The following is a 13,067-nucleotide window of genomic DNA, read 5'->3' as shown; positions in this document are numbered from 1 at the left end:
TAAGTATGGATTTTACATGGGAATAACGTTTAAAATGAAACACATTTGTCCATCAATACTTGAATCAATTCATTAAGAAAATTATAATTTGTTTGAAAATGACTAGACAGCAAATCTGTAAAAAGTTAATCTATTTTTTTTTCTCTCATAGGAATTTGTGATTTGTTTTGCAAAATCTATTAGTATAAACAATATACCTTTTTCCTCCTGAGATTTTTTCTCTTGTTCTTTTAATTTGGCATAATCCAATTTCAGTGAAATAAAGTAAATGAATCTTCTATTGTTCAGGGATCTCAGAATAGCATGAGCTGTGGTATATAGATTCTGGGCAAATAATGTCTCAAGTCCATCAAATACTACTCCACGGTGACAGTCATTGAGCTGGAGTCGTTCAGATAGTATCTCTACTAACAGATCCTCTGGGAGGACACAGCTCATCAGGCCTTCCTCTCCAGCAACACTGGCACTGACACTTAATCTTCGAGCAATAGGGGCAGCAAGAGGGGGAGGGCTACTAGGTACCTGTAATAAATTAAAATATTTTTTTTTATCAAAGTGAGCACATATATAGGGTTACATAAAGATTTGCATGTTACTGTTCCACCATTCCAATATTTTAAAAGGCTGGCACATTCATGTTGCTTTTATGGCATAAACAAAATTTTTTTATAATCGGAAAAATATGTGTTGAGACATCTTGTGACAATCAAACACTGAAAAATCTAAATATAAATCCCCCCAAATTCATAAAGCACACATTTAACATGATATTGATAATAAAAATATCATCACATTTGCTTCATCAATATTTTCAATCTTAACTATTATTATTTCACTAATTTGTTTATGATTTATGATTAGTGTTGGACTAATTTGTTCTTGATGTAGTAAGATGTTCAAATAAATAAGCCTTGTTGTATCCAATAAGAAACATTATTCTGAAAATTTTACTCACAAGCAAATTTTTGTCTCTTGGACTTATTATTTATATTTTTACCTATGTAAATTTATATGTATATATAGATTACAAATATATCTAAGGTGTTTTAACAAATGTTTTTTTCCAATTTAACAGGTAATATCTCCCTTTTACAAACCTACAGTAGTAATGATAAATAATAGACCTAAGCTTTTAATTATTATGTACAGTGCTTAAGAATTTCAATTTCAATTGAACTTGTTCACACACCCTGTTCATATCATATTTTAATCAATGGCTTTAACGGTCGAAATCTATTATCTTAGCTAAACAGGAATCCTGCCAAAATAAGTCTAATGTTGAATCTGTATATTTTTTTTTCATTGGGTCAATCAAGGGTCACATCATTTTTCTATTTATTTAAAAAATGATAAAACCAATCAAAACCTAAATCATGCAAAAAACTAAAATGGAAACATGCGTAATATGTGATGACACTATTCAAAATAAAAAGTAGATGTAAATAAATGCTCCACAAAAAACAAAATAATGCAAAACTTCAAACCAAATAGGCACACTACTAGGGTTTCAAATAAAAGTGGGGAAAATTAGATATTGCATAAATTGAACATTATTTATCATTTATAAAAACTAAAATAAAAATCCTATATCTTCTATAAAACACTTTGGAAACTAAAGTCCAGTATTAAGAATAAGATGATTTTTAAAACATTATTTTGCATCAATTTTCAAGAAAAAAGTAAGCAATAGTTTCCAAAATGTAAGATCTTATGTATATAAATATGCTTCTACATTTCACACTGTGTACCTCCCCACGGCCTTTACTAGGCTTGGTACTGGGTTCTGTGGTTATATGACTTCTACTTCCCATCTGATAATGAGGTTCAATAAATAATGGTTATCATGATTTGATGGTAAAATGTCAAAATAAATGTATACTAATTACAAATCTTTAGATTTGGCACTCATACAACATCTTCTTTTATCTTATTACAATTCTTAATTGTTTGGTGTTTTTTTTTTCCCGACTTTCTCTTTCTTTTGGAATTCAGAGCCCCACCAAAAAATAATTATTATGTCCCCTGAAACTAAAAATATGTCCAAAGACCAAAGGTAATCATTCATGTCTTGCTCTATAAGTCAGAAATAATTGACAGTTGTTATCCATTCGTTGAATGTGCTTGAGCTTTTGATTCTGCCAATTGATTATTAACTTTCCATTTTGAATTTTACTCAGGAGTTCAGTAATTTATTATTTTACTTTTTATTAAAGTTTTCCAAAGATAAAGAAATACTATTTTTTCCAACCTAATTATTTCTTTCAACTGTCAAGGTACCAAGAGTGAGATAAATAATATCTGGTTGTTAATCTTATATTACCTGACTACCAGTTGCTCCATCAATGGAAGATGTGTTGATACCAGTCTTTGCTCCAGCTAAGCTTCCCTGGTGGTGTTTATCTTTTCCTTTCACGTCTGAAACAGTACTTGTTTTACGATTGGAAATGACAGAGGTAGCCTGTGGGACTCCAATGCTACTGGCTATGGAAGGCAAGAGAAGACAACACAAGTGTTAAGTGAAGCAAGCTAATAAACTCTGTGAAATCATCTAGTGTTTTCCTTGGCAATAGAATAGGACTTGGGGCTTTAATCAATTTTTCAGAATTCAATAAATTCAAACAATGTTTAATCTAAAAATATATTTTTTGCCTTTTGGGAGTATTTTGACAATTGTTGTACTCATATATTATGTACATGTTAAAAAAATTTGTAAATCTTAATTTTTTGGCAAAAAGGTAAAACCAAACAAATTATTCCTACATAAATACACAAGTATATATAGTGACATAGTAGCAAATATTGAGTAAAAAGGGCTTTAGGCACATTACAAACAAGGTAAAATTGAAAGTAGAAATTCTTTCATTTCAAGTTTGGAAAACACTAAAAAACAATAAACGATGTGATGTAAATACAACACTATAAGACAAAATTAGTCATGTGACTATGATGAACATGTGATAATGATGATGGTTTTGGTTAGATTGTTTAAATCAGTAGTAAAAGCTTTGATCGTCAGGAAAATTAATTTATGGTCCATTTCTATTTTTAGTGTTAAAACTTGGTCAAATATTCAATAAATGAACTTAGAACTCATGCATTAAATATTCAAATAATTAAATACAAATGCCTTTAACAAAATTGAACATTAACATAATAACAAACACAAGAAAATTTTCTCAATTTACCTTTACGTTTTACTGAAAGTGGACGAGAATTAAAAATGTATGTGTTTCAAATCTATGCTTCAACTACATTTTTTGAAAATTCCCTCATTTCTTCTGATTCCATATAGGTATAAACACAGTAATATGAAAAGTGTACAGACAAGATTAATTACTAGTAATTTTCAAATAAAATCTGTTGTAGCTTTTAAAAAAACAAAGAAAAATGATCACTGATCTTCTACAGCAGAAAGGAACTACGATTATCATGTAAGTGATGGGGAATTATTACAGACAATGTATTAATTAATGCATTAAAATTCAAATATCAATCATTTAATAATTTTCCTGTTGGAGATCTCAGAAGTCAAATATCAAATTATGATATGTTTAATGAAACAATGATTTCTCATACAAGAAAATGTTTAATGATCAGACATAAGTAAAGTGCACTGCATGCTAATATTTATTCATTATTATGTGTTAGCATGTTATTACATATCAAAAATCCTTGTCAGTTAAAACTGACTTTTATGAAGGGGAGATAACTGTTAAAAGATATCTTTCATCAAATTTAAATATATTTTTTTTTCAGAAATTACAATCTTAGTCTGCTTTAAAACAACAAAGCCACATGCAAGTATTTTAATTAGCAATGCTCCAAACAGATAAAGAAAGCATATAAAAAACTTTCACTAATTCAGTTTCTCAAATCATAATTAGTAGAATATTAAACAATTCACTCTCTGGTTAATATATAGAAATTTACATGCATTTAGTAGCACAGGAGTCTTAGGGCTACGAATCTGCAAGACAGAACTTATAAATCATTAGAAAATGTTTCGAATTTCAGTTTGAAAAAGAAACCTCATGCTTTTAAGTATGCAAATGAAAAATGATAAGTCATTTTATTTGATGTAGATGATGAAATTATTGTAATCTGAATAACAGATCTGTTATTTACATTTTTTGCTTTACATTATCTAAAATAAATATCTCAACATGAAGCATTATAAAGTACACTTTATTTGTTGATAGTCTACAATAGTTCAGTCAGTAACTAAATTAATTGAATTTCAAATTACTAGATTAATTTGCTTTATAGCTATACTCTTATTTTCACCTATCCCTTTCTAGTTTAGTCACAAATTTTGTTTCTTAAACTGTATATGTCGTATATGTATACATACTTGTTCCCTGTGTGTGAGCTGTTAGTTGTTCAATACTAAGACCACCTGGTTTCTTTTCAGCTTCGTCTCCTTCCAATAGTTTAAGCTCCTCAAGCCTCTTTCTGGCTGCCTCCTGGCAGAGAGCCCTAGCCTTCATACCAGATGGTGTATTACCACTGGATATAGCATCAACAACTATCTGGTCTACTGTTAAAATGGCAGCTTCATATTTCTTAGCCAGTGAAATAGCTGTACTAGTTTTTCCTACAATAAAATATTGCAAATTGTTTAAATTGAAATAGAAAAACTTCTTCATTGAATCTTATAAATTACTGATTTGTGTAGCATCCAATGTTTAGGTTTCGAATGTAGATACTCTTTTTTATGATGTTATGAATTTTTCTTCATCAAAGGCCATTCTTTTAAGATATATTTTTCCTGATTTTGCTTTTTCCTCCTTTGTTTTTATAAGTGCACAGCTGTTTGGTGTGAGCCAAGGCTCCATGTTGCAGATCCTACTTTAACCTATAATGGTTAAGTTACAAATTGTGACTTGGATGGTGAACTGTCTCATTGGCACTCATACCACATCTTCTTATATCTACATACACATTTTTGAACTTATTTTGTTACTATGATATATGCCTACCTGACATAGGAGCTCCATGTACAATGACACAAATACCCCTTCTGTTACGAGCTGCCTTCCCCTCAGGACTCAGATCAATACCCAGATGTCTAGCAATGGCAGCAGATACTGGTGTTATCTCTAGTTCTCCTACACCTATACTGCTAGCGGAGTCTTGTGCTGAAAATTCAAATATCAAATAGTTTAATATATTCAAGTATTTCAACAACAACAAATATTTTTAACTGACTTTTTATTTTTATTTCACTGAAAAATAACAATTATATAAATTATATATATATGTAAATGTATTATTTTTTTAATAGTTGTATTTCTACATTAGAAGGAAATGCATTAAAAAGAGCAACTTTTCTGTTTAGGATGATATGTGTTAATGTCATTTATAGTTTGATACCTACAAGTACTTAATAACAAAACTATCAAACGCAATGACACATTTAGGTCATATGAAAACAAGTCTTATATAAAACTAAGCACTGTGAACTCAATTTTCTAGAAATTGATTAGTTTGCAAATTTTCTTAGCAGTTGCAAATTTCCCACAACATTGTTAATACCTTCATCACTTTCTTCTTTTCTGGCTGAGTCTAAAAGATCTCCTGCTGGTTCTGACCCCAGACGTGATGTACCAAGAGCAGCTTCTGTTCTCTCATCAGAATCATCCTTATCATCCCCTTCACTACCCTCTCCTGAAAATAAACAATGATTTAATGAGGCCAGATAAGCATTCTTATTTTATTTGTAACTCACAGTAACAAAGTACAGACTTTAAAACGACAGCTGTCTTTTATATTCAATTCCATTTTGTTGTTGGGTTGCTGCATTATTGACAAATAATCTACAACTTGATGTATGTCCAATAACTCCCTATATCCATAATTAAATCATATTTTAAGTAAGAATTCACATTATTTGAAATTTTAACAAAAAATCAAAGTATCACAGCAGAGTTGAAATTGAGTCAATTTTAAGTATTATAACTTAGTTAAATATTCAAGAAATTAACTAAGAACTCATGCATAAAATATTCAATATAATAATTAAGTTCCAATGCCTAGTATAACAAAATTAAACATTAATAAAATGGCAAATACAATAAAATATAACCATTTACCTTTACGTTTCACTGAAAGTGCTGGGAGATTAAAAATAAAACCAATAAAAATATATACAATACGGTTACAATTTACCTTTTATAATGCTATCAGTAAAATTATAATAAATATTGTCCAATCTACTGATATTTCATATGGAAAAAATACAATTATGAGAAAAGTTTGAATGCAAGTTTATACAATTTTGCAATAAAAATAAAATTGAGGTAGCTTAAAGATATTTACAGAAAAAAGGAAAATGAGGTAACTGATCTTTCTTGCTCAACAGCAGAATGGGTAAAATTGCAGATTCTAACAAAAAATGAAACCGTTAAAACATTTAAGAAGAAGCATGTTTTTACTGCCAATGTAACATAAAAAAATGTATTATTACCATCATCCAGTTCCTTACGAGCAGCTTCAGCAGCCTCTAGAGCCTCTTTTCTGGCACGTTCTGACTCCTCAAGCTTCTTCATTTGTTCTACAATAGTAGTACAATTTATTTATTTACCTGGACAGATTCCTAAATTTTATTCAAAAGTGAATACATCCCCATATGTCTTCAAAAAATCATTTCGCTATCTCAACTGTTTGACCTAATGAACATTGAATTATAACTTCTGGAAAAAAATATTTCAAGACTGACTTAAATAGGTCAAGGTTATTTAATAAATATATATGTAATAAAAACCCAATTATCTTCCCTTAAAAAGTGTAAAATCAGATAGCTTACCATCATAATAATCTAAAAGTTCATGTGGAAGTCTATCTCCTGAACTTCTTGGAGGAAGTAATATGGTGTTGTATTCATCATAACCTTTCATTAACCTCAAAACCTGAAAAAAGTCACAATCTCAAAGTCTTTATGCAATAATATCATTTTCTTATCAATTCATCATCATAAAGCAAATGAAACTGGTTAACTTTAAATAAGATGTTTAAACAACAGAACAACTCATAAATTCTAAATGAAAATGTTTTCAAATTGCTCGTGACTAAAATGAAAATGATACTGCCAAAACAGCATATGTTGGATGGTACTAGATTCTAGTGTCAACTGATGAACTGATTAAAAGTACCTAGCTTTTTCTTATTTCTTTTTAAAGCAGGAGTATAAAAAGATAAAATTTCAGAAACACATCATATTTATAAAAAGAATACTGTGTACATGAATATGACAGAATAATTACCTTTTCTTCTTCTAAATACTGTGTACATGAATATGACAGAATAATTACCTTTTCTTCCTCTAAATACTGTGTACATGAATATGACAGAATAATTACCTTTTCTTCCTCTAAATACTGTGTACATGAATATGACAGAATAATTACCTTTTCTTCCTCTAAATACTGTGTACATGAATATGACAGAATAATTACCTTTTCTTCCTCTAAATACTGTGTACATGAATATGACAGAATAATTACCTTTTCTTCCTCTAAATACTGTGTACATGAATATGACAGAATAATTACCTTTTCTTCCTCTAAATACTGTGAATCAAACTCCAAGTTATAGAATTCAATTGGATAGGAGCAAGGATTCTTTATTGTGATTTCTTGTTCATCTCCAACACTGTGGGGTAGAATAGGTCCAAATTCTACCAGACTTTTCTCAAACTCTAACCTTGGCTCAAGTCCTTGACCTCTACACAATAACAGAATTCTCTGACTACTCTGAGCAATTCTTATAGGTATTCTTTGTTCATAGAATTTCTTTAAAGAGAAAATAAATTGTATAAAGATATTGTTTTCTACATGCATTTTAGGGTTGCCATAGTAATTAAAAAATACATGGTTCGTGTATGAAGCTGACTTTGCAATATTTTTAAAGATTCAAATCATGGATGAAACTTCAAACAGAATAAAATTACAATCTATAATACCCAGGATTGTGGTGGTCTTTAAGAATTATATAATGAATGCATCAATAACAATGTAAAATGATACAGCAATATGTGTGTGAAAAATAGTAAAGTTAATAAATTGTAGTAAATTTTACCATGGTCATCTCAATATTGTTTATTTATTATTGTTCCCAAAAATATAGCATTTAGGCCCTTGCTGTTTTTGTTGTCTTTCATTATTTTGTAAAAATCTCTGGTCTTACATTTGGTTGAATGAAGGGATAGCTTTGAAATGCATACACCTATTGTGTTTCCTTTTCACAATGCCTGTTCATATCAAAGAAAAATTGATTTGACATACCTCTTCAGTAGGCATGAATTTAACTTGTACATTTAGCCTTTGACCTGGCATCAGTACACCAGTAGGTGGCATTATCTCAAAATGTCTGGGTTTCTGTTTCTCGTTCCTCATCTTCCGCCTTAAGTGCATTGGGACATGTTTGTCAGCCTGCAAAATACAATATTTTTTATGACGAATGATATAAGTAAATATCACTGACTATATATTGACATAATAACATGATTTTTTTCGACGCAACAAGGTACAGCTGTATAAATTGTATTATTCTAAACTGAAAGTATTTTATTATCCTTGTTTGGAATAGCTTCATATTAGTTTAAAAAAAAAATTTGCATGGAAAACAGTAAGATTGTTAAATTTTAAGAAATGAGCTGTTACAATGAAAATACATTTGCTATACAAATTCGTTTTGTCAGGCTTTACAGTAACCAGTAAAAACAATCTAGATATTAACCTTTCTGTCTTTCTCTGTAGGATTAGAGTTCCATTCACATTTGACATGTTGACTGTTGTATAGCTGTACAGTAATGACTTTACATTCACCACAGTTTACATCCGAGAAGTCCAATGTATCTTCAGAAATCTCCATATCTGGCATGGTAACATTGGCCTTTAGTCTGATTGGAATGATCGGGCCATTGATAATCTGAAAAAAAGACAATTACAGATAAAAGGAGGTCAGTTTCTCTTTAAAATGACTTGTAAATTAATTTATGAGGTCACTTTCAAAAATGTTTTATTGATACATTTAACCTTGACCTACTTCTTACTTTTTAAAGTTAATGGGGTTGTAGCTTTTCAAACATACTGCAGATAAAAAACGGAAAAAGATAAATCTATGTTCCCTTCCTTTGAAAAATGCATCAAAACAATTTAAATTCATATTGGTATTACAGAATTATTGTGTGATAGCAATAAATGTAAAGGCTTACATTGTGAGCCAAGGCTCCATGTTGAAGGCCGTACTGTGATCTATTATGGTTTACTTCTACAAATTGTGACTTGGATGGAGAGTTGTCTCATTGGCACTCGTACCACATCTTCTTATATCTTATTAATAAAGTTTCAGTGATCAATAACCAGATTGACAAAATCCAGTGATGCATTTAAAACGGTTAACGTCATATGAATACTTACATTTATATTGACAACAGTTTCTACAGAACCTAGTGACAAGTTAGCACCACGTGGGTCAAAGTTGACATTGAATACAACTGTCTCATGGTCAGGTGCTCCTGGTAGATTCTTTACTTTATCTAACTCCACATGGAAACCATAGTGATGAATGTCATCATGTTCTACTTGGAATGAGACTGGAGACCATCCAGTGTTAGAGGCTTTCACAATATGGTCCTTTACTGTTCCTAGAACTACATATCCAAAGTCCAAAACATACTCTGGTAGCCTTGGTCTGTAAAATGAATAAGCATTCATAAAGTTTTTGACAAAAAAAAAATCTTTACAAAGTTTCATATTTAATATATCAGTCCTCAAATACATAAGCTGAGTGATATGAATCAAAACAAAGGATTGAACAAATGTACAAAAAAGGCATGAATAAACAAATAAGTAAAAAAAAAAAGTAAACCAATTCAGCAATTGCAAGATATATGCAATATATTACCAACTCAGTCAGTAGATTATGAAACATATACTGTATAATAAAAATAAATACTTTGGACTCACAGACTTGTGCTGAAATCTGGAGAAAAAGGACTCACTTTTGTTTCTTCTTCTTTGGTTTATGTTCAGTCTGTGTGTCCCTACTTTCATTACTATCTGGAGGTGCTGGATCATACAGATCTGGTCGGGATGTATGTTGAGAAAGCTCATGGGAGAATTCTTTGACAGTTAGGTTCTCAACTTCCATTTGTATATCTATCTCATGTGGCTGAGCAATGATGTCTCCCTGTAAGATACATAAACTCATTTAATATAATTTTTGCTGGACATAAATAAAGGTGTTTTTTTTAAATGAATAATATTTAAAAAAGTCCTTCTTTTTTCCTATTTCAACTAATTTTGTTTGTTTAGAAGAAAATTGAAATCGAAAGAATATCACTTGGTATTTTTTTTTTTAGTCTGGCCTGACTAATATCAATGATTTTTTGTTTCCCTTCTAATTGCGATATTTAGGTTCAAAGCTTTAAGTAACTTAACAAGGTTTATGATTAAAAACATTGCTGGCTATTTCACTTTACCTGAGCCATAATTTCTGGCTGTAATCTATTGGAGGAAGGAAGAACTGGTGTGTGTGCCCTCTCTGTCAGTTTGATCTTCCCACTCTTGGTAAGGTTATCTTTGGCACTTTGTACCAATTGGTCATAGTGTCCTTCTGAGTCTACAGTACGAGGCAGATCAAGTGATATCCTGGGAAATACTCCTGTACCACTAATAGTGATCACATCTGGTTCAAAGTGAGCAACTTGGATGACAAAACTTTTCTTAAAGTCCTCTGGTGCACCAGGTAAGTATTTAACAACCAAAGTCTGCTCACTCATTGGTTCAATGTAACCCTACAAATAAATTCAAACAAAATTTTGTCAATAAGTTCAGGAGCAGTTGCAAATATTAAAGTTAAAAGAACAGATGAACAGACTTCCCCATCCCTATATACTTACACTTTAAGCAAGCCAGGATATAATAATTTTGTTCACTTATTGGTGAAGTGTAATTTTAAAAAAAATGAATAATTTTAAAAGGTATGAAATATAGGGTTGTTATTGTTTGATGTTTAAAGCAAATTAACTTTTATTCAATTAGGAAATAATCTTAAACAAAGTTTATGTTGTAAAAGATTTTATCAATTAAAAATAAAGTTTAATGGAAATAAAATATGGTGAGTTTAAAACAACTTACAGCATGTGGTACCATGATAGGTGATCCTGGCTTGGGTTTCTTGGCTAGAGCAGGATCCATACCAATGCCACAGAAATCAAAACCAACTTTTCCTGTATTTATAAGTTTAATTTCTGCTGATGCCACATGGTCGTACATCTGTTTACCAAAGTCAATCTCTTTACAATCAAACTTGTAATCAACCAGAGAAGCCTCTCCTGTCAGCATGATTTCATAGGTTGGGCCTCCTTTAATTTCACAAATGGCCTTCACCTGACCCCAGATATTTGCATGTCCATAAAAGGTCATGGTTACTTGTTCTGTATCACCTGGTTGTAAGTATCCATATAGTGGCAAAATGTCAAATACCTGAAAGATTTACAGTTATATTACAATTACACAAATATTACTTGTAAGTCAATTTTACATAAGGCTAAAAAGTAATGTTTATATATTATTTTAACTGTCTTACTCACATCATTTATCAACTAAGAGTGTTAAACAAGTCTAATTTCATTCTTTATTAGAGCTGATCCCTAAAAACATACATGGTACCATTAGAAAGCACTTTGAAATAGAGAAACCACCCATAGAAGCATCTTTGGAAACATGCATATATATTTTCAATGTGTGGCTACGGATATGGTTTACATTATTCAATTAAATGTCACATAACTCTTATCATTGATAGACTATCAAATGTTTTTAATTAAATTATCTACCTCTTCAATTCCAATTTCTTCAGCTGTGTCAGTATCTTCAAGCAGCTGACTTAAAGCTCTGTTTGTCTTCAATGGATCTTCTTCATAAACAATGTCCCTCAAAGAGGCTAAACTTAACATTGTATCTTCAGTTTTATTTTTGTCAAGTCCTCCTTCTGGAGCCTCTTGAGATTCCAATTGACCCTTTTCTAACTGGTCCTCATCATCTCTGGGACTATCACCAGTTGGACTACCTCTAGGACTATCTGGGGCCATTCTGTTATCACTAATGTTATCTTGGGTTTCTGGTTCTTTAATGATTTCCTGTTCACCTTGGACTGGTTCCTCTGTTTCTTTTGGAATATCTTCCTCCTTAAATTATTAACCAGGATCAAAACCATGTGTAATCAAACCCAAGATTTACTTAACGGTGAATGTAGGATAAGTCTGTGTACAGTTTATTCATTGTCATAATTTTTTACAAATTGAACAAATATAGTATATAAGAGTCTACCATTGAATTTACCAGTCCCAATCTATGTATACAAATACTACTGCAACCTTTTAGAGTTTTTTTAAAGGAACAGTTCAGGTTAAAAAAAGCCTATAAAGTAAACCTAGAATGTTTTGGTGTTTTAAATTTATTCTTTGAATCCCTAAATAAAAGCAAATTCAGCAGTAGTGTTCCATGATTTATTTTTTATATATTTTTTTTTATATTTTTTTTTTGGGGGGGGGAGCAGGGGTTTTGTCTTCATAAAAATATTTGAACTGAAATTACCTTTGTCGATTCTACTTCTGACTTTTCATCAACATTAATTTGCTCTTCAGTCGGCTGTGAGACCAAAACCTCAATCTTGGCGTCACCATCCCCTCCTGCTTCCTCTTCCTCTTTAATCTCCTCCAAGGCAGGTTTGGCAGGTGCTCTGATCTCTGTTAGAGGCTGGTCGCCCACCAAAAAGGACCATTTGTAATGGACCTCCATTGGACTATTGTTGGTAATATTTATGTATCTTGTTACTTCAGTGTCATTCAAAATACAGCCAAAGTCTACTACACTCTTCTCAAAGTCAATATTGGGAAAGTAGACTTCTCCTCTAAGTGCAATATAATCCTATATAGTAAGGGAGACAATTGTTATGTTATGTCATTTATTATTTTAATAGATTTGAGATAGCAATCATAAAAGATCAAGTTTGTAGTTTTTTAAATGAAATTTCAGATCATTTTAAATTTCAAAAGCAAA

At 30.8% G+C, this 13,067-nt stretch overlaps 1 protein-coding gene across 2 annotated transcripts in view; it reads right to left on the bottom strand.

The window, feature by feature from the left end:
• LOC134721973 (hydrocephalus-inducing protein homolog) overlaps nt 1–13,067 on the bottom strand; it is a 64,965-nt gene that overhangs the window by 35,841 nt on the left and 16,057 nt on the right. For both annotated transcript variants that reach the window (XM_063585352.1, XM_063585353.1), the window contains 17 exons: nt 12,603–12,935; nt 11,843–12,193; nt 11,142–11,489; nt 10,484–10,798; nt 10,004–10,191; nt 9,420–9,693; nt 8,737–8,928; nt 8,283–8,429; nt 7,551–7,790; nt 6,806–6,908; nt 6,467–6,553; nt 6,093–6,113; nt 5,536–5,667; nt 4,980–5,138; nt 4,352–4,594; nt 2,321–2,481; nt 198–522 (listed from right to left, as the gene is read on the bottom strand). In XM_063585352.1, coding sequence (XP_063441422.1) covers nt 198–522; nt 2,321–2,481; nt 4,352–4,594; nt 4,980–5,138; nt 5,536–5,667; nt 6,093–6,113; nt 6,467–6,553; nt 6,806–6,908; nt 7,551–7,790; nt 8,283–8,429; nt 8,737–8,928; nt 9,420–9,693; nt 10,004–10,191; nt 10,484–10,798; nt 11,142–11,489; nt 11,843–12,193; nt 12,603–12,935 — 3,619 coding nt within the window. The remainder of the gene's footprint in view (nt 1–197; nt 523–2,320; nt 2,482–4,351; nt 4,595–4,979; nt 5,139–5,535; nt 5,668–6,092; nt 6,114–6,466; nt 6,554–6,805; nt 6,909–7,550; nt 7,791–8,282; nt 8,430–8,736; nt 8,929–9,419; nt 9,694–10,003; nt 10,192–10,483; nt 10,799–11,141; nt 11,490–11,842; nt 12,194–12,602; nt 12,936–13,067) is intronic.

The sequence above is a fragment of the Mytilus trossulus genome, chromosome 6 (genome assembly GCF_036588685.1).
Source record: "Mytilus trossulus isolate FHL-02 chromosome 6, PNRI_Mtr1.1.1.hap1, whole genome shotgun sequence".
In the NCBI taxonomy this organism is placed as follows: Eukaryota; Metazoa; Mollusca; class Bivalvia; order Mytilida; family Mytilidae; genus Mytilus; species Mytilus trossulus.
This window is presented reverse-complemented; position numbering and strand designations above follow the sequence as displayed.